Source organism: Centropristis striata, chromosome 1 (assembly GCF_030273125.1).
Source record: "Centropristis striata isolate RG_2023a ecotype Rhode Island chromosome 1, C.striata_1.0, whole genome shotgun sequence".
Taxonomy (NCBI): domain Eukaryota; kingdom Metazoa; phylum Chordata; class Actinopteri; order Perciformes; family Serranidae; genus Centropristis; species Centropristis striata.
The window spans coordinates 18592003-18615534 of NC_081517.1; the positions used below are offsets into that span (position 1 = coordinate 18592003).

The window sequence follows — 23532 nt, forward strand, 5'->3', positions numbered from 1 at the left end:
TGTGTGTGTGTGTGTGTGTGTGTGTGTGTATGTGTGTGTGTGTGTGTGTGTGTGTGTGTGTGTGTGTGTGTGTGTGTGTGTGTTTACATGCATATATACAGCCTACTCTCCCACACAGTATTTACAGTGCAGCAAGGTGGAGTGCAATTCTAAGTGCCCGAGGCTACATATCTCTTATTCATAGAACAACAATAACAACACATCTAATACCAGGGAGCAGAGGCTGTTATAAAAAAGAGCAAGAGGCAGGGAGAGAGAGCAAAAGAGCAGGAAATCAAGAGCATGAGACAGAGAGAGAGAGAGTAAGAGGGACAGACAGGAGGGAGGGGAGAGGATCGAAGTCCAGGGAACAATGTCTGTTTATAACGCAGCTGAACAAATCGCTCCGAAACATCCACTCATAAACTAAATACAGCCGCAACCACAGGGGACACATGAGTCACTGATGGAACAGGTGACACACTAATGGTGAGTGAGTGAGCAGAGGGGTACTATCAAAAAAAATCCAGCACATCCTGAAACCCCATGGACTGACGAAGTGAGGTTGAAGGGAGAGACTGAAGAGACACTCTAGAGTCACATCATCAGAAGCACATTGGAGCCCTTGATATTGGCTTTTTCAACCGCTCTCCTTTGCAGATTAACTGTACTCTTCCAGAGGGAATCACAGGTCCATTTAAAAGGATCAGTACATCCAAAGTACCAAAAAGAAAAAGAAAGGAGACATCTTTTCCTACTGGCACTGGACACAGATTTATATGTCCATCTCTGAAATGTATGGCACTTCCTCAATGCAACAAGGTGCAGGGAGAATAAATAAATACAATATAAAACGGTCCTAGTAACCTAGTAAGATCGATTGAAACAAAACTCTGTTTTGTTTAAATCAATCTGTGTTTACTACCTTGCAGTCTTCTTTAGAGCCTGGCCCATTTATCGGTTGGCCGGTTTTATCAGTCAATATTGGCCTATCACAGACTTATCTTATTAATCAGAATCTGCAGATTTGTTATCCAACATGCAGAGCTTTAAAATACTTTTTTACAGAATTGAAAATGCAGAAAATGATGCTTGCAATGATTTAGAAAGTGTCATATACCTATTTATTTCATAATTATTTATTGTTTTGTAAGAGTTTGAGTTAGAGTTTGATACATTCTGTATTTATTTGTGTTTTACACAGCTTCCCAACTATTTTTGAATAGTGGTTGTATAACAATTTTGAATATTCTTTAATTAAGATATTTGTTAAAGAAAAAAGCTTTGCAATATAGCCACATCGGCCAAAAAACAGCTCACAATCTACATAGAAAAGGTCCATTTTCATTCCAGCTCAAAAAATGACTATCAGCCCCACATCGGTCATCAGTGAATTTTTCCCCTCTACAATCACAATAGGTATTAAAATTCTTCACCATATTTTAACTGATCAGTGGAATATTCCAACACTATCACCCTTGTGTGCCTGTACATGAGTTAAATAAAACCGAGACCCACTCACACAAAAAACGCTCCATAGCACCACTAGGTCTAAAAAGATTCTTTAAGGTCAGATACACATGTAAAGCACAAACTGAGAATAGAACATGCTGCTCTGGAGAGCAGTAGGCCTGCAGCTGAAGGGCTCCAAGATCCACAGGTCACCATGAGTTGTCATCTATGGCATAAAAACAGAATAAGGCTTGTAGAACCTGATAATGTAATACATTCCCGATAATGTAATAACCCTGATAATGTAGTAAAAATCTGCACTTCAGTCCATTGAAAATGTAATAAAACCTGATAATGTAATAACTTCCAGATAATGTAATAAAGTGCATTTCACAAGAATGTAATACACTTTTTTACCAATAATGTAATAAGTATAAGAGTAATGGGAGGTTATTACATTATCAGGTTAGCCTTCATTTCACAAGTCCTGATAATGTAATAATTCCCCAATATTGTAATAATTTAACAGTAGACCACCCATTACTTGGGTTCAAGTGGTGATACTGTGTAGGCAACTCCACTGCAAAAAAGCCAACTTGTATTCTTTGGCCTAAAACAGAGATTTAATTTGGTAAAACTTGGAGATATAAATTACTGACATTTAGGGCAATAATGTAAGTTAGCACAACAAAGGAAGCCAGTTGTTTGCTCAAAAACAAGTTTGTGAGCTGTTGTTACTTATATCTTTAAGTTGGGGTTCAAAACAAGGGACAATAGTTCTGCTAACTCTTATTTCTTTGTTGTGAAATTCGGTCATTAGCGAAAGCTAACGGCTAACTGATGCTAACGGCTATCTGATGATAGCGGCTAACTGATGCTAGCGGCGCTGCTTGTTACAGCTACAAGAGTAGCCATTAGCGCATCAATGCTAACTCAAAATTGTGGTCACAACATTAGCTGACATTCATAGCGCCGTTACAATCGTGCCAGAGAAATTCAGAGTTGAGCAAACTCAAAAACAAAACTTAAAATATGTAGTTTAATTGTCCAACTTAAAATTTTATCGAAGTTTGTTGCCTTGAAATTTTTAGTTCACCCATCTTTTCTTTTTTTGCAGTGTCTAGCTCAAGAGCTCTAGCGCCACCAACAGGTCAAAGTTGTTTATTAACTTTTGACCACTTGAACCCAAGTAATGGGTGGTCTGCTGTTAAATTATTAGAATATTGGGGAATTATTACATTATCAGGACTTGCGAAATGAAGGCTAACCTGATAATGTAATAACCTCCCATTAATGTTATACTTTATTACATTATTGGTAAAAAAGTGTATTACATTATTGGGAAATGCACTTTATTACATTATCGGGAAGTTATTGCATTATCAGGTTTTATTACATTTTCACTGGACTCAAGTGCAGATTTTTATTACATTATCAGGAATTTATTACATTATCAGGTTCTACAAGGCTATGGGGTCATCTTCACATTCCCTGGTGTAAACCGCAGACTGGCCAGTTGCACTGGCAGGGCATAAATATCACCAATTTGCCTCTAGCCAACAACAAAGATATCTCAAAAGGCAGCACCCTCATGTCTGTGTCTCCAGTTGGTTTTGTGAGGGTCCACAGAGCAATCACTTTATCCCAAGAAGTAGAAAAAGGTCTGGAGAGGCAGATCATGTGCCTTTTACAAAAGAGCAGACAAGTGGATGCTGGACTGTTATCTTTTCTCCAAAACCATGATAGCAAGAAGAAATAGCAGTTTAGGTGGACTGCTGAGGTGACTTCCTCCTCCTCGCAGGCCAAGTGGGGTACAGAACCAGCTGAAAGACTTTGGGAAAGGTGAAGATGAGGAGCTTTTTAGATCATGTGGTATTAGCATCAGACTATCTGGAAGGCTCTGACACAGGGACCTGAGGCTTTGGGAGTTTATGGCTAAGGTTGTGGCTAGAGGGCATGAAGGCAAAAGTCTGCAGAGTGGAAGAATATTTCCTGAAAGTCTCTCTCTCTCTTCTGAATTCATAACCCTTTTATCATGGAGACAAGTCCGGTGCTGAAGATTTCCTCAAGAACAAGTGGAATATTCAATAAGCCATCCCATTCCTCATCAGACAAGTTGAGTCCCAATGACATGTAGACTGTTCAAGTCTTGGGAGTTTCTTGAGTCTTTTGGCTGGTAAGTGGACTCCTTGTTGATGTGCCAGCCACTGGACAAATGGGTAGTCTCCATTTTATCATTGAATTATATATGTATCCAATATGATATAGCTGTAATTTACGTGGCAGAGAGATGACGGATAATGGCTTTAAAAGGTTGTGATGGGACACTTTCTGTCAGTACTTAGAAACTTTAACTGCTATTTCTTCTCATTTGAAAGTCTTGGAAAAAGAAGCAAAAAAAGAATAATGTATATGCTCAGTCAAATGTGTTTCAGCATAACTGTCATTACTGACATTTGTCTCTAAAATTGCATCTCACACTGAGCAGACTGAAGAGGAGGATGCGGTACTCTTCCCTGACGTCTTGAATCACTTCGCTGATTTACCAGATAAGAACGGAGCTGCGCTGCTATCATCTCTTTGGCTCAAAAGTCAGAAAGCTGTTATCAATTTTATACAGAAACATCAGGGGGTTTTTTTCCCTTTCAACCAAGGTACACAACTCCCTACATGCCAAACCAGTGATGGGTGACGGGAAGACACACCGTCTGTTGGGAATGAAGCTCCGTCAACAGCAAAGACTTACAACATGGAAAGCAAGCTTCAGTCATGACGGGCAGGTTTTAGACAAATTCAAAGTGAAGACATTTACACCAAACCTGACTGAAGAGACAGCTTCTTCTCACCCTAAATTGTTGCTGCTGCTGTCCTTCAGCCACCAATATCAGCATCAGTTTGAGCTTAACTGTCCACAGTATGCAGCAGCCTCATTAATATAATAATCTGGCGGTCATAGGAGGACATTGGTAAATAGCACAGTCTTTGACATTGTCGTTAAAAATATGCATGTCTTTCACACTATTGTTTGCAATTGTCTCAGTGAAATATAGGAGGGACAAGGTTGCCCAAAGGATATTGGTTATGACAGTGGTAAGTGTCCGTGTCACGAGGGCTTGCTGTTTGAGTAGGCTCTGTTTTTATTTTCCCTCCTAGCAGGGGTGTCAGCTGCTGGCAATTGCCTGGTGTGTCCATCTGCCCAACATTATGAAAAACAAAATATTTAACAAGAGTCAAAATATCTCCACAACCACTTGCCATAAAACCCCATACTCAGGAGATATTCTTAGCCCCGCTACCAGAGAGGGAAAGAGCAAAAGTGCCAACACTGCAGCCTCAAGTGATTGCTTGCACCCATTCAACATCCTCCCATGTCTGCACTTATATAGTAGTGATGATTTCAATATAGAAGATAGAACTTGACCCCTTGAAACATTCATGTTCACTTTTAACTTTGAACAGGTAAAACTGCCATGAACATGCAAACCTTTTACCTTCAAAGACAAAAAGACAAAGTTAAACAGCCTTTTCACCTAGCACTATGTCTCTTTCAATCTGTAAATAATGCCTAAACTTAATGTGGCCTTGGGAGTATTATAAAAAAATGGGTATGCCCGTGTAAGCACATGTACAACAGAGAGAGTACGTTGATGCAACCTCTTGCAACTGCAACAATTATCTGTGTCTAGACACTAGCATGACAGCAAGAGCAAAAAGACAAAGTACAGGAGTGTTAACTCTACTGTTATTGCTGCCATTCTCTGCAGTGCAAGGAAAGAAAGTCAGGGTATAAAAACAAACAAGACAGAGACACCGGAACCACAATTTTTTGAATTATGAGCTAGTTTCTAAATAGCTGTAATTCTGCTGTACTTGTTGGAGCCATGTTAATCATGTCATTTGCGTATATGTGCTAATGAACATGACTTTCTCACCAGTAAGTGAAAAGGGGCCAATCGACTCAGGGGCTATGTGAGGTAAAACAGAACACACATGGAGCAGAACAAAACGTTGACGGGTTCTGAAAACCTGTCTACAAATAACATTGTTCTTTATAATAATAGGACAAAATGGTGACTGCAGTTTCTTTCAGATGGCCTTGTCAGACACATTTGGAACAAATATCCTTAAAACTACCCTTCAAAATACAACAATCATCCAGCACACTCTGTTCGATTCAACCCTGTCACTGATTTAGCCTACAAAGCAAGAATTTGTTCAAGTTTATATTTTGCTGCTCTCTGCCACCAAGTGATAACTGGTAGCACCTATAACCAATTCATAAAGCCTCCATTTACTATTCTGAACCCCCGAGTACGTAGTGGGGAGAGAAATCCAGTGCACAGGCGTAATGTGTTTATGTTTCTGTCATCATCAATAATGAATGTTTGGAATAAATAGAGAATCCACTAGTTCTGAAAATAAAAAAGATAAAAGCATTGCAGTTCTGCTTCTTCCCATACATTTATAATATAATCTTGGAGCTCCCTTCTCAAGGAGAGAACTCATTAGTTGGCATGGCCAACAACAGCATCCATCAATTAGAAGTCAAATAAGCAGCTGCTTAAAGAAACATATAATTGAAAATAAAAACAAACAAAGTCACAGACCTAACATCTTTGATTATGGTGTAAACTGAGAGGTGAATGCAGTCATATTGCTGCTTTTAAAGATATACGCAGAAATATTTTGGGTGTAAATTGATAACCACTTGCAGATATGAGAAGGTTCTCAGAAAACATTAAAATGTAAAGTGTTTGCCCACTTTGATATTTCTTCCTATGTTGCAGTATGTTTTATAAGACAAGTAGTGTATTTGAGAAGAAAACTTTGCACAGTAAGGAAGCCTGTTGAGGAGAAAGACTACTCAGTGTTTTAAGTTTCCATGTTGACAAGCATCCCCTAACCAGTAAATGACACAAGAAAGAAGGATGTAGACTCATAACATATTTTTCATTAAAAGTAGGCTACTTTTGCTTATGAATTATATTCCAAATATAGTCCCCAGGGCTCCAGATTGCAACCAACATGGTCACATATGGGACCACTGAGCCAGTGAAGATGAAAAAAAGGGTGCGATAAAAATCACATGCTGGTGCCACTCACAGTTGGTTGCAACAGTGCTACCAGTGGAAAAGTTACACTGGAGCCTTGGTTAATTTGCAAAAAATGTCAATTTTGAAGATAAAAGTATCAATCTGGTGACTTTGAGAGCAAAATGAAGAGGCTGTATCATTGAAGAACTTAACTTTCTCTTGTAAACTATTTTATGCCCTGGTTGTCTAGATATAAATGATGATGCTGCAGTAAAAGTTACTCCCACAAAGCATGGTAAACGAGACAGGGTTGGGTAGGTTGCAAACATCCCTATAGACCCCTGATGCACTGGGGACAGTCTGCCTCATTGACAGTCGTGCTGGGAGCAGGGGGCCGTGTCCCTCCCTGCAGGGAGAGAGGGTGCAACGAGCACCAAGTCCACAGCACCGAGAAGGGGTGAGGCCTGGGTGAGGGAATATTTCAGCAAAGTTTGATGTAATATTGCAATAATTAACATACAGTACAGGCCAAAAGTTTGGACACACACCTTCTCATTCAATGCATTTTCTTTATTTTCATGACTATTTACATTGTAGATTCTCACTGAAGGCATCAAAACTATGGATGAACACATATGGAATTATGTACTTAACAAAAAAGTGTGAAATAACTGAAAACATGTCTTGTATTTTAGATTCCTCAAAGTAGCCACCCTTTGCTTACTAGAATATAAGACATGTTTTCAGTTATTTCACACTTTTTTGTTAAGTACATAATTCCACATGTGTTCATTAATAGTTTTGATGAATCTACAATGTAAATAGTCATGAAAATAAAGGAAACGCATTGAATGAGAAGGTGTGTCCAAACTTTTGGCCTGTACTGTACGTCTTTGGCAACAATCGACAAATCAAGAAAATATTTTACCATCATATCCCTACTTTTTAATCACAGGATGCAGACTGAATCAGATGCATTTGTTTAAGCAATAAAAGCTTCCCAGCTCTTTAAAATGTCCATTGCACAATACAGATGTACAATGTGTAAGTACAGATGCATGTAAATCAGAATTTCTCAGGAGCTCCTCCTGACAGACTACTGGTGGGGATGACTGAGCACAAGTCCATGAAAAGCAGTCTCATTCTTGTGGTAATCCGAGTGGTTGACAGTCCCACTAGTCAGCATGATCTCAATATAAAGCCAGGGTGGAAATGATGGGGTAGGCTACAAGAATCTGACGTACAAGCCGATATAATGAAAAATGGTATTGTCAATTTATTCAAGCATTCAATTCTGGACGTCTTTCATGCCTATTCATTCAGCCATTCATTTCTCCTTTCAAATGCTTCTCCATTCAGTCACTCATCTCTTCACTTGGTCTGAGGTTAGAGGTCTCTTTGTGTGCATTAGACCATGGAGGAGTCATAAAAATTAACTCCTAAGAACTGACCTGATCCATTGACCGCGCAACCTTGAAACCTGTGTGCGCACACACACACACACACACACACACACACACACACACACACAGTTGTCAATTGCCTTAAAAGTGGTGGTCATGCTTGAGAACACATAGATTTCATTCACCCCACGGCTAAATGGAACCAACACGCTTGCCCACACACGTTTCATTAAAGTGCCCCAGTAGGCTTAGTTTGGCACAGTCTGAGTCAGGGGAGTTAGAGGACCTGAGTGAGATGAAACACACACACACACATATATACGTACAGAGGCAATTTAAAAGGAGAAGGGATCGGGTATAACTGAGGGAGTTAGTTAAGTAACTTTGCAAGATGAAAGTAGCCGGATTAGATGCACATAGTCATGCATTTGTGTGTGTGTGTGTGTGTGTGTGTGTGTGTGTGATGTTAAGGTGGCCTTCCAACCAGGATTCATTTCATTTCAGCCAGTTTCATTCCCATCTGACACGACGGAAGGTCTACATCTATTTTGATGATATCTCCCCTCGCCCCAGCACTCCATCCATTCTAATCCCTTTAACCAATAAAGGAGGATTTTAAATCAGCCACAGGTTCTTCAACTTTTCCATTGGATGCTGCTGGGATCACACCTGGGTCCAATTGTGCTTGAGCAAATCTCAGATATGGGAAGCGTTTGTGTGAATCAATCTGCAATGTCATATGGGCTAGGCTGCTGCCCCTGGGGTTATTAAATTGGTTCCTTTGTGCCAGATGAGTAAATCCATCACAGAAAGCTGTTGCAGGGAAGTCTCGGTTTCCTACCTGTAGGTTGTGTCTCTCCAGTCTCATCTCCAGAATGTTGTTCTGCTCCTCCAATTGCTGCCGCTCCGCCTCTAAATCTTCAATTTTCTGTCTGAAAAATGCATGCGCACACATTCACTTGTCGACTTGTTTATTAACATAACAACTATGCACATTGTTGGCTCAATAGGTTAATCCATGAAGTATAGCTCTGCTCACAGACAAGTTAATCCACCCTCGCTATATGCATGAATCTTTCATGTCTCAGGCTTTCAATTAGTCGTCTTTGTGGTGGGTTGTGTGCGTTTGTGTGCTAGCTACCTGAGTATGCTGACCTCTTCTTTGGTTCCCGACGGGTTGCTGTCAGCAGAAGAGGCCTGCTGCTTCTTCAGAGACTCCAGCTCCAGCTCCACCTGGGACAGACAAAATAAATGAGGCCTAGTGCACTAACATCAGGCCACCTTTGGCCGTGTGCCTGGCAGAAACCTTCTGGCTTCCTGAGGACTCTCTTCCTGTGTGCTGCTATCTTTTTGAGACAGACATCCAGACAAACAGATATATCCTTTATACACCATTAGTCCACTGACTCATTTCCCATTTTACAATGCTCCAATCTATTTCCCCCTAGTACTTGCTTTTACTCTGTCTGTGCCTTGGTTTGTTTCCCTCCAATCTCGCTCTCCTCTCTGCAATTATCCTTCAATTCCATTTGCACACCCATTTCCCTCTTTTTTGGAGAGCATCTGTCCGTCTCTCAGCTCGTCCTCACTCCCAGTCTTCCCAAGACGGATAAGTAATTACTGCTATACCAGACAGGTGGATTTCACGCGTCAATACTCATTGCCATGGCTCTGTTGATGTCTCCTCGGCAACAACGAGACACGAAAAGAAGGAAGATCATAGAACAAGTGAAGACACAAAGACAGAGTCACAGTGTGTGTCATAGAGTTTAGGTCACACCTGCCAGCTCTCTGCTTTATCCTGGTTTGATAAGAAATGTTACAGCCGTCTCCTTTTTTGTACGTTCTCTGATATTTAAATAACCCTCAATTAAGAAAAATGCAAATATGAAAACGCAACAGATGAACTTGCTCTTTTAATCTGGCAAAATTCACAAATGAGACTTTGCATTTTTATTTCATTCAGTATAACCTGGCAACTACTCACTTAGAGTAACAATTTAATAAAGCAAGAAGCCCCGAGAGGCCGCGGCTCCGTGTCAGCCCATAGCTCTTCTAAAATCACGGTAAATCACAGACTTTATTTGTTTTAAAGAGCAATGTTCCAATATTGGTGGTGCAGTATGTTTCTTGTCACCTGTCAATTGGTGTCACTGCAGTGACAGAAAAGAGAAAGAAAACAGCATCTATTGTACTTGTTCCATAAATACACATCTATATGGGTAATAAGGCTGTCCCCTTGAAAAGGTCTACAGGACTAACTTCTTTGTTGGGTGCACAGGGAAATAATGATGTTAGTCAGCGTGTTAGTCACAGAGACATTAGAGCATCTTTGACTCAAAGAAAGGCCAAGTGCACCAGCCAGGATATCAGTCGTGACTAAAAAGGTACCTGAGACAGCTCGAGTGTTGATGGCTGGGGTCACAATGACTAATCATGGACTACTAATTAAGATTTCCACAGCTTTAAAAAAGGTTTTATGTAGAAACTTTATGCATCCTACTGGCAGAGTTTGAATACAACTTGAGTTCAGGTGTACTTACTGTTTGCAGCTGTAGTTTCAGAGCCCCCGTCTCTTCCTGCGCTTTGGTCAGCTGGCCCTGAAGGATAGCACAATGTGGGAAAAAGAGCATAAAAAGACACAAATGAATAATGGCCTTCCTGGTATACAGCAAGCAGGGTCGACCAAATATTATCTAAAGTGTGCATTTCATTCAGCTTTGAATCTCCGACACTTTTCATATTTGGTACCAGTGTTGCTCACAATAGGGATGTTTCCACTGAGTACTTTTTGAGTACATTTTGGAAAGTGGGAGTATTTAGGCTCCGCCCACTAGTTAGTTCCCCTCTGCCTCTGTTCCCATACAGGTACTTTGTAGCGGCTAACCAACAGAATTCGAATTTGACAAGAGACCGACGCGGCAAGCAGTGTTGCCAACTTAGTGACTTTGATGCTATATTTAGCAACTATTCAGACTAGTGACTAGTGACTCTTTTTCAAAAAAGCAACTAGCAACAAATCTAGTAACTTTTTCTGGTGTTATTGGAGACTTTTGGAAACTCATTCTCACTCTTTTTAACAAATAACAGACGCCGTCCCAAAGCAATCACAAGCGGCCCAGTCCTCCTGCAGCCGTCTCTCCTAGCTGCAGTCAGCAGAGCAGGAGACATTAACCCCTCAACATCCAGTCTGCAAATGAGTCACGCATACAGGAAGTCGCCACCTCAACTGTGTCCAATCAGTGTTGACTAGTTAGTAGCGGCTCAGAAAAGGCAGGTACTTTCTGAGCCGCTAACAGGTGAACTTGGGCGGATTTTGGGCGGATCCTCTCCCAAGCCACACCCATAGCGGCTCACTTGAGGGAAAAGTACCTAATGGAGCGAGCCTAATGCTCCACGTGTACCACAAGTGTTGTTTGATCCGTTTTCAAATTAGATATCTGTCAATTTGTTCACTAAGCAAGAGGGCTGAGCATGTAGACAGGGAGCCGCTGAGCATCACACATTTACAGAGCCTTTAGCTATAAGCAAGTGTCACTCAATGACATGGGTGATAAATTAGGAGGCAGCAAGGTGAGTATAAATCATCGTTTTTTATTTAGTTTTAAGCTACGTGAAAGCTTATTAGGACACTATAAGTGGTTTTTGTGTTTGTGTGCACACCTCCATCTCTGCATTGTGGTTCTGTGTCTTCTGCAGCACGTCCTCTGCCTCTCGGAGACGTTTGTTGAGTTGAGGAGAGTACTCGGTGGGTGCCAGCTCGCTGTCATAGGATTCAAGTATGGCACGCATTCCATCGCGCTCCTGTAACACACACGCAAATTAACATGACACTTGAAAATGGAGACCCTTACACATGACATGACAGAATTTTGTGCTATGATATGTAATATTTGTGTGATACAGAGTGAAAAACTGTGTATATCAAAGCTTTTTTTTTTATGTCTTACTGATTTGTCTGTGTTACTTTTGTATGACTGTTCGGTGTGCTAATATGACAGGCAAATGCCTTTGTAAATGAGGAACAAAGTATGAGGCAGCTGCTCCTTTGTCATCCAAGCTGTGACAAGAGAAACTTGGGGTTATGGTCGTGCTCATCTGCGTTTCTCCTCATGTAATAATCAAATCAAAGATAAATGTCTTTGTAGATAAAGGATAAATAATAAATCAAAAAAATATTCAAAGAGTCATGACAGAGAAATGTCTTTGCAAATGAAGCATATAATATTATGCTGCCTCATCTTTCTTATCTGAGATGAGATAATTTATAATTCAAAGGTTTTTTTATCCTCTATATAATGCTGGAATGAAAGACATGTCCTCCACACTGTACTGTCCAGAAAATCAACCTGCAAAGCAGTTGCTTCTCTTGGAGAAACGAGGATAAAAACATCCTCAAGTCAATGTCTTCACAAGTGTCACTCAGACTGACATGCTGTCTACAAATAGCTCACAAATCTCTGTCACTGTGTGTGTGTGTGTGTGTGTGTGTGTGTGTGTGTGTGTGTGTGTGTGTGTGTGTGTCTGCATACTTGATGTTTGAGTGTGTACAGTATGTTCATTCTCCCACACAAAAGCATGCATGTCTGGGTAAGGTTTCCAAAAAATACCAGCAAAAATGTTCAGAAAGAGAAGTCAACCATCTACAGGGTGTATTAAAAATCAAAAATGGAGGGTGTGAGTGTAGATAATGGTTAAAAAACAAAGTAAATTGTAGTTGACAGACACAGAACAAACAAACAGCAAGGGTCCTGAAACTGCATCTGAATCATTCCACTTTCTTCAACCACAAAACTTTAAATAACTAGTGTGCATTGAATTCCAAAGTGAAGAAATGAACTCTGACATTTTTAAGTCAGAACAAAGTTATGCTCTACTTTTCAATAATGTTGAACTGACCCAGTGTGTCTGGAGAGAGAGGGAAAATAAATATTGAAGCCAGTTAAACTGCTACAAGTGGACAAAACATATATCTTCTGAAGCAACATTTGTGTTCATTTTATGTTTGTTCAATGTGTAGCACTTGCTCTCTGCTGCATCTCAACTGATTTATGCTACCTTGCTACACTTTTATATGATATTGATTACATTAAGACTTTAAAATCAAGTTTAAGTTGGTGGGGTTGGGCTGTTAGGGGCTGAGACTCAACCAACTCTAATCTGTGGGAAGACTTTCCGGGGTGAATTATTGTGGAATTAATTTCGATTAGATGAGACCAGTCTGTGAATTTGTGTTCGTTGGGACAGTAAGACTCTTTAGTCAGTGGCTACAGAGCAAAAAAAACAAAAACAAAAAATCGGTGTGCACGTGGAACAGACTCAACACACACAATTGTAAAGCACTCATTAAGTTGCTCTGCTGCACTTTTTATTATCCACTGAACCAGTCAAAGGTTTGAACAGACGTTCTCATTCAATGTTTTTTCTATTTTTTTATTATTTTCAACATTGTAGATTAATACTGAAGGTATCAAAACTATGAAAGAACACATGTGGAATCATGTAGTAAAAAAAGTGTTACACAAACCAGAATATTTTTTGCACACTTCTGGCATTTTCTTTGTCAGATTCATGAGGTGTCAGCTGGAATGGTTTTCAGTTAATTAAATCAGTTAAGTGCGCCTTGTCAGGACTTAATATGTGAAATTTATTGCCTTCTTAATGTGTTTGAGACCATCGAAACAAAAGGTGACTAAAATATAAAACATTCTGGTCTGTTTAACACTTGTTTACTACATAATTCCATACGTCTCATGTTGAATGAGAAGGTGTGTCCAAACTTCTGACTGACGGTGTATTGTATATTTCTTTATTTCCATTTTACAAATTGAATGTTTTTAATATGTTAATTTTTATGCCAGGTCAATGTGAAGCACTTGGTGCCTGTAACTTCTTTGTTGTAAAACACTTTGTGCTGCATTTCATGTATGAAAGTGCTTTACAAAAAGAAAAGGTATTATCATTATTATCGGCCAATATGACATACTAGACAGATGAAAGTGCCATTCAATAATAAGCAGACGTCAAAAACTGCACAATCCATTTACACGTCTGAAAAATTTACCTGACACAACATTTTAGCTTGTAACCGTAATAAATGATTACCACATTTAATTACATAGTAACCCTGTACTGGTTGTCAGGCAACATGATGACAGAGAACAATCTAATCTGTTTAAAAACTGGCAAACAGCCCGTTTATTAAAGCAAATCCACTGTCAGTCAAGATCGTCAAAACGATGCGTCTCCTCCTTTCCTTTCACTGCGCTGGTCCGCTCTGCATTACAGAAAGCAAATCAGGCTGCATTTTGTGGCAATTAAGCTTTTAATAAACATCTCACAAACAGCTGCTCAGGACCATCCTTGAATTCTGAGACTCATTGAAAGCTCAATAGTCTGTTATTTACAGCTAATTTGAGGTAGCGTGTGAAATTCAGGTTTAAGTCAGGTAATAATGAGAGGCACAAAATAACCATTTCAGATATTCCATGTAAGATTTGTTGATTGGCAAGTAGTGCAGTCTTTTTAAAATGGCTTAAAATTACCTTTTAATTCCTGGATGTAAAAATGTAGGAATAATAGACTGCAATGGCTCGGTGAGATTATCTCATAGGCTAGTATCTGAAGACAAACCGTGATTACCCTAATCAGATTCATCCTGTGATTAGCCAGATCGAAACCAACATAATCCATTTACACATGACTGAGTCGGCTTCATTTAAAAACACTATATGTGAAATCATCCTTAATTCAACTTTATTTCTTCTGGCGCCAAAGCTGCATCATTTGTCATGCAGCATTAGACAACTGTCTAATACATCTTGTGAGAAAGGAGAGAAGAAGACAAACGGGGAGACAGACGGAACAGAAGTAAATACAAAGAGGTACAAACACATTTAGAGGTCAGTGTGTGTGTGTGTGTGTGTGTGTGTGTGTGTGTGTGTGTGTGTGTACGCTGCCAATCCTAACCAGCAGGCCCCTTTGGCTATTTACTGTCTATTAACGTGCAATGAAATTCACTCAATCTTAATCAAAAATCTGTCGGCTCTTCTGTGATAAAAACTCTAATTTTAAAAAACACATAAACAAACAGTGTGAGTGGGAGGATGGAGTGATAAAACTATCATTACTGTTTTCATCATCTATTTTTTAAAATTGCTTTTGTGTCAACCGTTTTATCTAGTGCGTGAAGATGTGACTGTGCCTCTAATGGGTCAGCGAGTCGTCCTGGTAAAGTGCATGAGAAACAAACAACATCTGAGCGGGGCTACAGTAGCAGAAAAGGAGACGTAGCCTTGTGGAGGAGAGGGAAGATAAAATGTGTTCTCCTCTCCACTTCTTTAACAACCTGCTGTCAAGGTGCAGCTGAGCAAGGCACTTAATCAGCATTGATTTGTGAGCCGGTATGAGGCCACAGTCATTCCCACAACAAGTGGAAGGAGGAGCTGGAGATCTGTACAGAGCTCAAACGGTTGGTCGATTAATCGACTAGATGGTCAATACAGGTGCATCTCAATACATTAGAATATGATGAAAAGTCCATTTCCAGTAGTTCAAGTCAAATAGCCCTAACCAAGTATTGAGTCATATAGATGGAACTACTTATCAGAGGCCAACATTTCCATATTAACCATACTTTTTAAAATTGGTCTTTTGTAACATTCAAATTTTTTGAGACACTGAAGTTTAGGTCTTCATTAAATGTAAGCCATAATCATTATAATTAGAAGAAATTAAATAAATTAAGACATGAAATGTTTCATTCTGTGTGTAATGATCTATCTAATTGTTATTTCCACTTCCTAAATCGAATTGCTGACATAAATAAACTTTTCTATGATATTCTTATTTCTGACATGAGGGCTGGGCGATATATAGATATGAAAAATATATCAATATATTTTTAAATGTGATATGAAATTAGATCATATTGCATATATTGATATAGTTCATTTCATTTTTCTTTATTTATATATAAATGCTGCTCTTACTAGGGCTTGTCATATTTAGTTCTTTTGTAATGTTCATTATCCTTTTTCATATAAATATATTTTATTTCAGAAAAAGATTGTCCTTTTTTTTTAAAGGCTATTTTTATTTAAGATATGTTTTTATTTAAGTGTGCACTTAATGGAGCTTTGATTTTTATTTTTTTATTTTTTTAAATGTACTCCTGTTATACAGTATTTATGTTCACTTAAATAAACAGTTTCAATAAATCTACTTCTGACATGTCATATTTGGCTTTGACATTGACTGAACATTTGCTCTCACTTTGCAAAAAAAATATTGTATATCGTATATCGATATTCAACCTACATATATCAGGATATGACTTTTGGTCCATATCGCCCAGCCATGACACAGTTGCTTGTGGCTACAAAGTCTTTAGCTACAGAATGGTGGATGATGGATTCCATCATACAGCGGATCAATGCCGCATAAAAGTGAAAAAACTCTGCCAACAATACATTAAAGTGGCAGCTCTTTCCTTCACATATTCTGTGTCCTTCGTCATATTCACTAGACGAAGAACATCTGTTTACAATGGTTGGTGCGCTTGATAAAGGCCAGTGTCAAAGCAAAGCAAATGAAAAAGATTCCGAGTCCACCACACTGTATATGTGAAAGCGACCTTAACATGCGATACACTCCTTTGTTTCATTTCTTAGTCGGGAAGGCCGATATATTGAATAGATTTCTTTTGTTATTTCATGATGTAGAAAATTCTTCATCTTGACAATCTTGACAATTACAACATACACAAAAGGTAATTTTTCAATCAGAAAGTAACACTACTGATGCCCCTGGGCTTACTTCAGGCACACCTGCAACAACCTAAGGATATATAGTTAAAATGCCTTTATGAGATTGAGCAAGTAAAAGTCAAAAATAGACATAAATAATAGCATTTTCCCAAAGCGTATTTTAAACTTTTATATGCTATAACTAATAAAGACATTGGATTTTATAGGCTTGGCTCCATGCGAGTGAGCCTGAAGTAAGCCCAGTGGCTTCTCTGCGTCTATAATTTACTCGTTTAACTTCAAGAGCGCCTCGCATTCACCTGGAGGTTTACTATCTCACAACCATGAGCACCCAGCATTTTTTCTTTTAACAATAATGATAGCTGGCTACATAATGTGTCTTATTAATTTGAAAGATACCCTGCAGGAAGACGATAAAGGGAACTCACAGCAACAAGAAACGTCTGTACGACATCTTTTACTATATCCTTTGTAATCTTACTACACAAATGGCTTCATTACATACTTACTGCTGCTTTTATGTTATGTTTATTTAGAAGGTGCATGGACGTCAGGGGGTATTGTACAGTGACTGTCACTCTGATGAACACTTAACAGTTAGTGTCAGAAAACCTATAATAATAACCTATAATAAACCAATAACCCCTGACCTCCATGCATATTTCCACTTTCACTCTGTTTTTAATGTACATACTTGTTGAAAATGATGCACACTTTATATGTAAATATTATTTAAATCTCAATTTGCAATATATCACACCACTGTACACTGAGAGCATGTTAACCGGAGTGAAATTGCACATTTATGCACGCATATTTGGACAATATATCTGATTCAGATTCGGATATGCATTTACAGTTAATTTTTCAGCACTTTCATCTCAACTGTTTTGCCCACTTAGTACATATTTTAATATCATGTATTCTAACACAGGCAGAGTAAGCTGACTGTAAAGCAAAGGACAAACGTCCATACGAGTGGACAATAAAGATGTCTGTCCTGTTCCTGTATTAAAATAACAAATAGGGTTGCAAAATTCTGTGAATCTCAGTGAATCTTTCCATGGGAATTAACAGAAATTAATGGGAATAAATGAGAATAAACCGTGAATTTAAAAAATTGAAGGTCGGCCCTCAACAGGGAACTTAAATATAGTTGGGGAAAATATATTTTAGCATAATCTTGACTCAATGGGGGTCATTTTACCTAATTTTGGAATTTGGTGGTGTCGAGAGGGATGAGTAACTCAACATAAATGCTTTTTTAGTTCAATTAAATAATTCATTGTCCAATAAAATAATTAAAACTTGATAAAGTTGTACTTACAAATCAATCTGTTCAAATGTCATGTTTTTCTGGAAATTTACCAGAAATATTACAACCCCTAACAAATAATTAAAATATTTAAAATATTGATTGGTTGCAGCCCTACCATATAAATAGTAAATCTATGGAATTGTAAAAAAAAAAGAAAAAAAGAAAAATGATGAATGAAATATTACATAAACCCTGGTGGTTGTAGTTATGGTTTGGTGAGAGGCAATAATAGACTAAACTACAGTTTTTAAGGTTAATTTGACTTTATAAATGTTCAGCTGGTTTAAACAAACATGTTCAGCAGACCATCACTGAATAGACCAAAAGGGTAAAATTTTAAAAAGCCCAGCATTCAACAACAACTACAATGTATTTTTTTTTTCAATTCCATCCGGACTTGACGATAAACAAAATTTATTCACACCCTCCGAATGCTTGTTAATGGTTGAATGTGGTCTCTGCCAAATCCAAGTCTTGGGTCAAGTCATATTTTCAGCATGCCTGTAGCTCTGCTGAGTTATGGTGTTGCCTCAGTGTGTGTGTGTGTGTGTGTGTGTGTGTGTGTGTGTGTGTGTGTGTGTGTGTGTATGTGTGTGATTTGTGTACAAAGAGACTGAGCATGTTGACCTAGGGAATTACACACACTGAGAAATCGATATCTCACCGAGGTCTAGTCAGGAACTGCAGAGCAGGGGGATGCAGGACAGACAGACAGACTGATAGATGGATAGAGGAGTCACGTGACATTTATCGACCAATCAGAGGGGGGGAGAGGGGTAAAGGGCAGATTAGGAATCCTGTGCTGGCCTTGAGATTCAAGTGCTTGCTGTTTCCTGAGTGTTTAAAGTGAAATTCTGGCACTAGGATGTGGTGAAAGGCTGTGTGACAAGAGTTTGAACGCCTGCTAATGTTTCTATATTTATGGCTTTGTTTTTGTGTGTGTCATTGATTGTCGGGCACCTTGGTTAATAACAGCACTCTCTTCTGTAGCCGGCGGACAAGAGCGTCCTGCGTCTCCCTCTTCTTCTGCTCCTCCAGAGTTTTGCTGCGCTGCTGGGAAAGCTCTGCGCGGAGCTCCGACTGGGAATGCTCCACACTCCTCACACTGGATAAAATAATGGGTGGTAGGTAAAAACATGTGTGGGGGTTAATGACAGGGGGAGATGAGAGGGCAGGGAATGAAGGAAACAGGTCTTTTAATGCTCAATGTTCAGAAAATCAATTCATAGTCAATTTAGAATAATACCCCCTAACAGATGAATGACACCAAATAATCCCCAGACAACTGCCCAGAAATTATTTGCGGCGGCGACTTGTGCCAGGTCCGATCAATAAGACAATTATTATACCAGGACAATAATTATGCCACAAGCTCCCTTCATCCCCTCCCACACCCACATTCTGCTGTTTCTAATATTTCATAATGAGCCCAATACGCTCAGCAGAAGAGAGATGCTTGTTAGCTAATGAAAGCTTTCTTAGCTGGACTGAGCTGCGGCATGAATATACCAGAGCATGCGCGCAGCTCTCCCTACAGACATCACCTCTGCCTAAACAGGACAAGTTTAATTAGTGAATTCCCTCTCTCGTACTCGCAATCTCACTCACACACACATGCGCTCACACACCAGTGGTTACTGTCAGGAGTGCTATCAGAATCAGGAGCAGTTTAATTAACTTTGTGACAATTAAGGACTTCTCAGAGATACGCTCTAATAGATACATGGGGGAAGGGAGGCACGCAGGCAGACAGAATGAGAGAAAAAAAAAAGTCTGATGGCAGAGAGAGGGATTTTGTGTACACGTGAAGGAATTGTGTGTTACCGGCTGTTCAGAGTGTAGTTCTGCTCTTTCAGAGCAATTTCTCTCTGCTGGATCTGAATCACCTCCCTGGACAGATCCTCTGGTTTCCTACAGACAGAAACACGCAGAACGGTTAGCACCACACACACACACACACACACACACACACACACACACACACACACACACACACACACACACACACACACACACACACACACACACACACACACAATGAAAAATCAATATGACTGGGAGAGCAGAAAGGACAGAGAATAGATGAAAACGACGGCGTTTCCATATTCCTTTGTTATCCGGCCGGTGGGGAGCTGGGAAATAAAATGACATGAGCAGCAGAGGGAGAGATGAGAGGAGGATAGTGGGCTAAATACTGGTCACAGTTCTGCAAAACAAACTCACTCCGTGGGAGAGATTGACAGATTATAAAACACACACACAAACACACAATGGGAAGGCAACAATGCAGAAGGTCACATACTTTGACAAAGATTCACCACATGACCTCAAAACTCTGAATCCTGGCTGTAACTATAGATCCGTCCAAAAAGTGAACGCCATTATCTCTTTATCTCTTGTGAAATGGGCATACATTATAGGACAGCTGCCAACTCGCAGTTACAATCACACACCTGAAAAGTGATGAAGCTTGCTCTGTAGTGCCACTCGTCATCGTGTGTTCATAAAGGCACAAGACTTTAATCTTTGTGTAAGATTGCTTTTCCACCATTACAAAAAAAGTATGTCATCAAACTTTAGGTTTCACGAGAGACTCTCAGTAGTGGCCTGAGACCTGGTATTGTGCTCCAGCATTAGGCAATCTGCTGAGTCATATGACAAATTAGGCTCATGGAAGTAAAAGGCTGAGCAGTGGAGGTTCACATTAAGGCTGGAAAACCAGACCAAGTTGGGTGGCGTGGATTTATCACCACTTCCAATTCTGCTAGGTGGAGCCTTAGGTATGAAAATAATCTCATGACTAAAATATGAGTTCATGAATCGTATGATGGAATAACTATGGTACCCAAAGTAGGTAATTCCACATCGCCCTGAGCACAGAGGGATTAGCCTTCCCCTGATCTTATGAGAGAGGCTGCTTTAAGTGTTGTTTGGGTTGGGGTTTTTTTTGCAGGTCATGAGGAAGCCATCTCTGTTTATGCTGCAAAAAAACATGTCAGTTGCAAATAATTGGGTGAGATATTGTAAACTACTACGAGGTAACTACTGATAAACGCACCGTCAGGGTAGCACAAGTCAACTGTCAGTCTGTTTTTGAGCACACACTTAAGTGGGTTATTCCAAAGCCTGTGTTACCGGTACAGTTTTAGAAAACATTTGTACACAAAAAGGAGCCCACTCAAATAACCCAAAGACAAACTCTCTCTTATCAGATAGATATTAATTACTTTTTCCTATGAAACTAGAAGTTCAACTGCATCTATGAGTGAATACATTGTGACAGAAATCTCAACATGTTGCTTTTTTTTGGGTTACTTTTTCTAACTGGGCAGGCCTAGAGGTTAGGAATCAGGCTTGTGACTAGGGCTGGGCGATATATAGATATAAAGAATATATCAATATATTTTTAAACGTGGTATGGAATTAGACCATATCTCAAATATCGATATAGTTCAATTTTTTTTCTTTCTTTATATATAAATGCTGCTCTTACTAGGGTTTGTCATATTTAGTTCTTTTGTAATGTTCGTTATTCTTTTCTCATATAAATACATTTAAGAAAAAGATTGGCCTATTTACTTTCATAGGCTATTTTTATTTAAATGTGCACTTTATGGAGCTTTGATTTTTATTTTTTAAAAAGGTACTTGTTGTTATACAGTATTTATGTTCACTTACCGTAAATAAATGGTTTTAATAAAACTACTTGTGACATGTTATATTTGACTTTGACTGAACATTTGCTCTTTGTGATAAAAACATCGGCATATATATTGTATATCGATATTCAGCCTAAATATATCAGGATATGACTTTTGGTCCATATCGCCCAGCACCACTTGCAACCGAATGGTCTCTGGTTCAAATCCCAGGACTGAGAGGTCAACTGAAGACTGAAGTGCCCTTGAGTAAGGCACCTAACCCCCCACACAGCTCCCCGGGCACAGACGGTGTGTTCAGGATGGGTTAGATGCAAAGGACAAATTCACTGCTCACTGTTCCAGAGTTTGTCTTAACCTTAACAGAAACATTTGGAACCTATGAACTGTTCAAGTTCAAATTCCAACGATAATGCCTGTTTTTACAGTTTCTTTCCCAAGTTATCTTAAATATTCATAAATCCTTGATTCTAAAATCCATTCAGAAGACACAAAGGCAGTAAGTTTAAGCAATATCCTGAATAAAGGATCTGAGCAAAATAGAGCACAACATTTTCACCAAATTTTCTCAGGCCTGTTCATCCTAGAGACTATTTATTTTTGATTTAACTTGACAGAGTGTTCGTTCATCTGTCCGCCGTCTATAACAGCTTGTCCTTAAAGAGCTACAGGGGGCTGATGCCGATATGACATTGGGTGAGAGGTGTGGTACACCGTGGACAGGTCGCCTGTCAATCGAAACGCTGACACTTTGATACAGACAGCCATTCACGCTCACTTTGACGCCTATGCCCAATTTAGAGTCAACAATAACCTAACCCGCATGTCTTTGTGACAGGGCCAACCAGTGCAAAAAAAAAAATTGTTAATAAGAATCTTCAAATTGCTACTTTTTCCAACCCAACACCTCCCAAATACATTCAGTTACAACCCTTATTTCAGAAAAGCAATTTTAAGTCAAAATTGTGGCATTATTCTAAGAATTTAGCAGTAGGCAAATTGTGCTATTCTGAGACTGAAAAACAAAAAGTAAGACAAAAACTTAAAATTTGGGGACTTGGGAGCAGGTTAGAAAGAAAAAACAGAATCCCTTATAGTAGGAATCATTATTTAAACACACATATACTGTGTACACAAACTGACTGAACACCTCTGACTGTATTTCTATGTTTTTCAGTCCTCTGGAGACACAACTGCACCAAATAGTCTCAATTCTCTCTTAAGCTGGTAAAAACAATTCCTGGAAAGTAAAACCATTTCCAGAAAACCTCCCTGGATATTTCCATCATCTGTCAGTTTAATGTTGGTCCACGCAAGAGCCTAATTTTCCGAAAATATTTTGAATCCTTTTCTGTCAATCTCGCATTCAATTGTCAAACACATGGGTACACACACAAGTGAGCACAATGTTATCAGACTGTGTAACAGACGGAAAGGAAATAAACAACAGAAACCAGCCAACTGCTGGCAAACTCAAGCTGCGGCTGCGAGGCTTGTCTCCTCCACCAGGCAGCCACGCTGATTGTTGTTGGGGAGGGTTAACTTCTGTCCAAAAGTTATTTTCGTGTGACAAAACAGCACAAATGGCTGAGTTGGAGACCAACTCCTCATCTACAGCACCAATGTGTTTACTCCTCATTAACAACTGCTCCACAACATATTCTTTTCACGCCGTTAATGACCGCCCAGAAATGTCTGGCAACAAAAGAGTTACAAAGTTTGAACTGAAGCAACAGAAAGTTTAAAGTATCAGTAGCTTGAATTAATGACAATTTAATTACAGGCCAGCAAAATTAACAAATCAATACATATTAGTATGCCAAAATACCGCCGCCCTCATGAGATATTTCATGTTTAATGAAGGAACAAGAAGCAGCCTTGTTTTGATGACAACATTAATTCAGATGCTTATATTAATAA

The 23532-nt window shown here is 39.2% G+C and overlaps 1 protein-coding gene across 1 annotated transcript in view; it reads right to left on the reverse strand.

Annotated features, from left to right (window-relative positions):
- The window catches only part of mad1l1 (mitotic arrest deficient 1 like 1), a 79992-nt gene that overhangs the window by 44016 nt on the left and 12444 nt on the right, over positions 1 to 23532 (reverse strand). The window contains exons 10-15 of the mRNA XM_059333664.1: positions 19778 to 19864; positions 18914 to 19058; positions 11531 to 11671; positions 10411 to 10467; positions 9009 to 9100; positions 8709 to 8799 (exon numbers count right to left, since the gene is read on the reverse strand). Of these exons, the coding sequence (XP_059189647.1) occupies positions 8709 to 8799; positions 9009 to 9100; positions 10411 to 10467; positions 11531 to 11671; positions 18914 to 19058; positions 19778 to 19864 (613 nt within the window). The remainder of the gene's footprint in view (positions 1 to 8708; positions 8800 to 9008; positions 9101 to 10410; positions 10468 to 11530; positions 11672 to 18913; positions 19059 to 19777; positions 19865 to 23532) is intronic.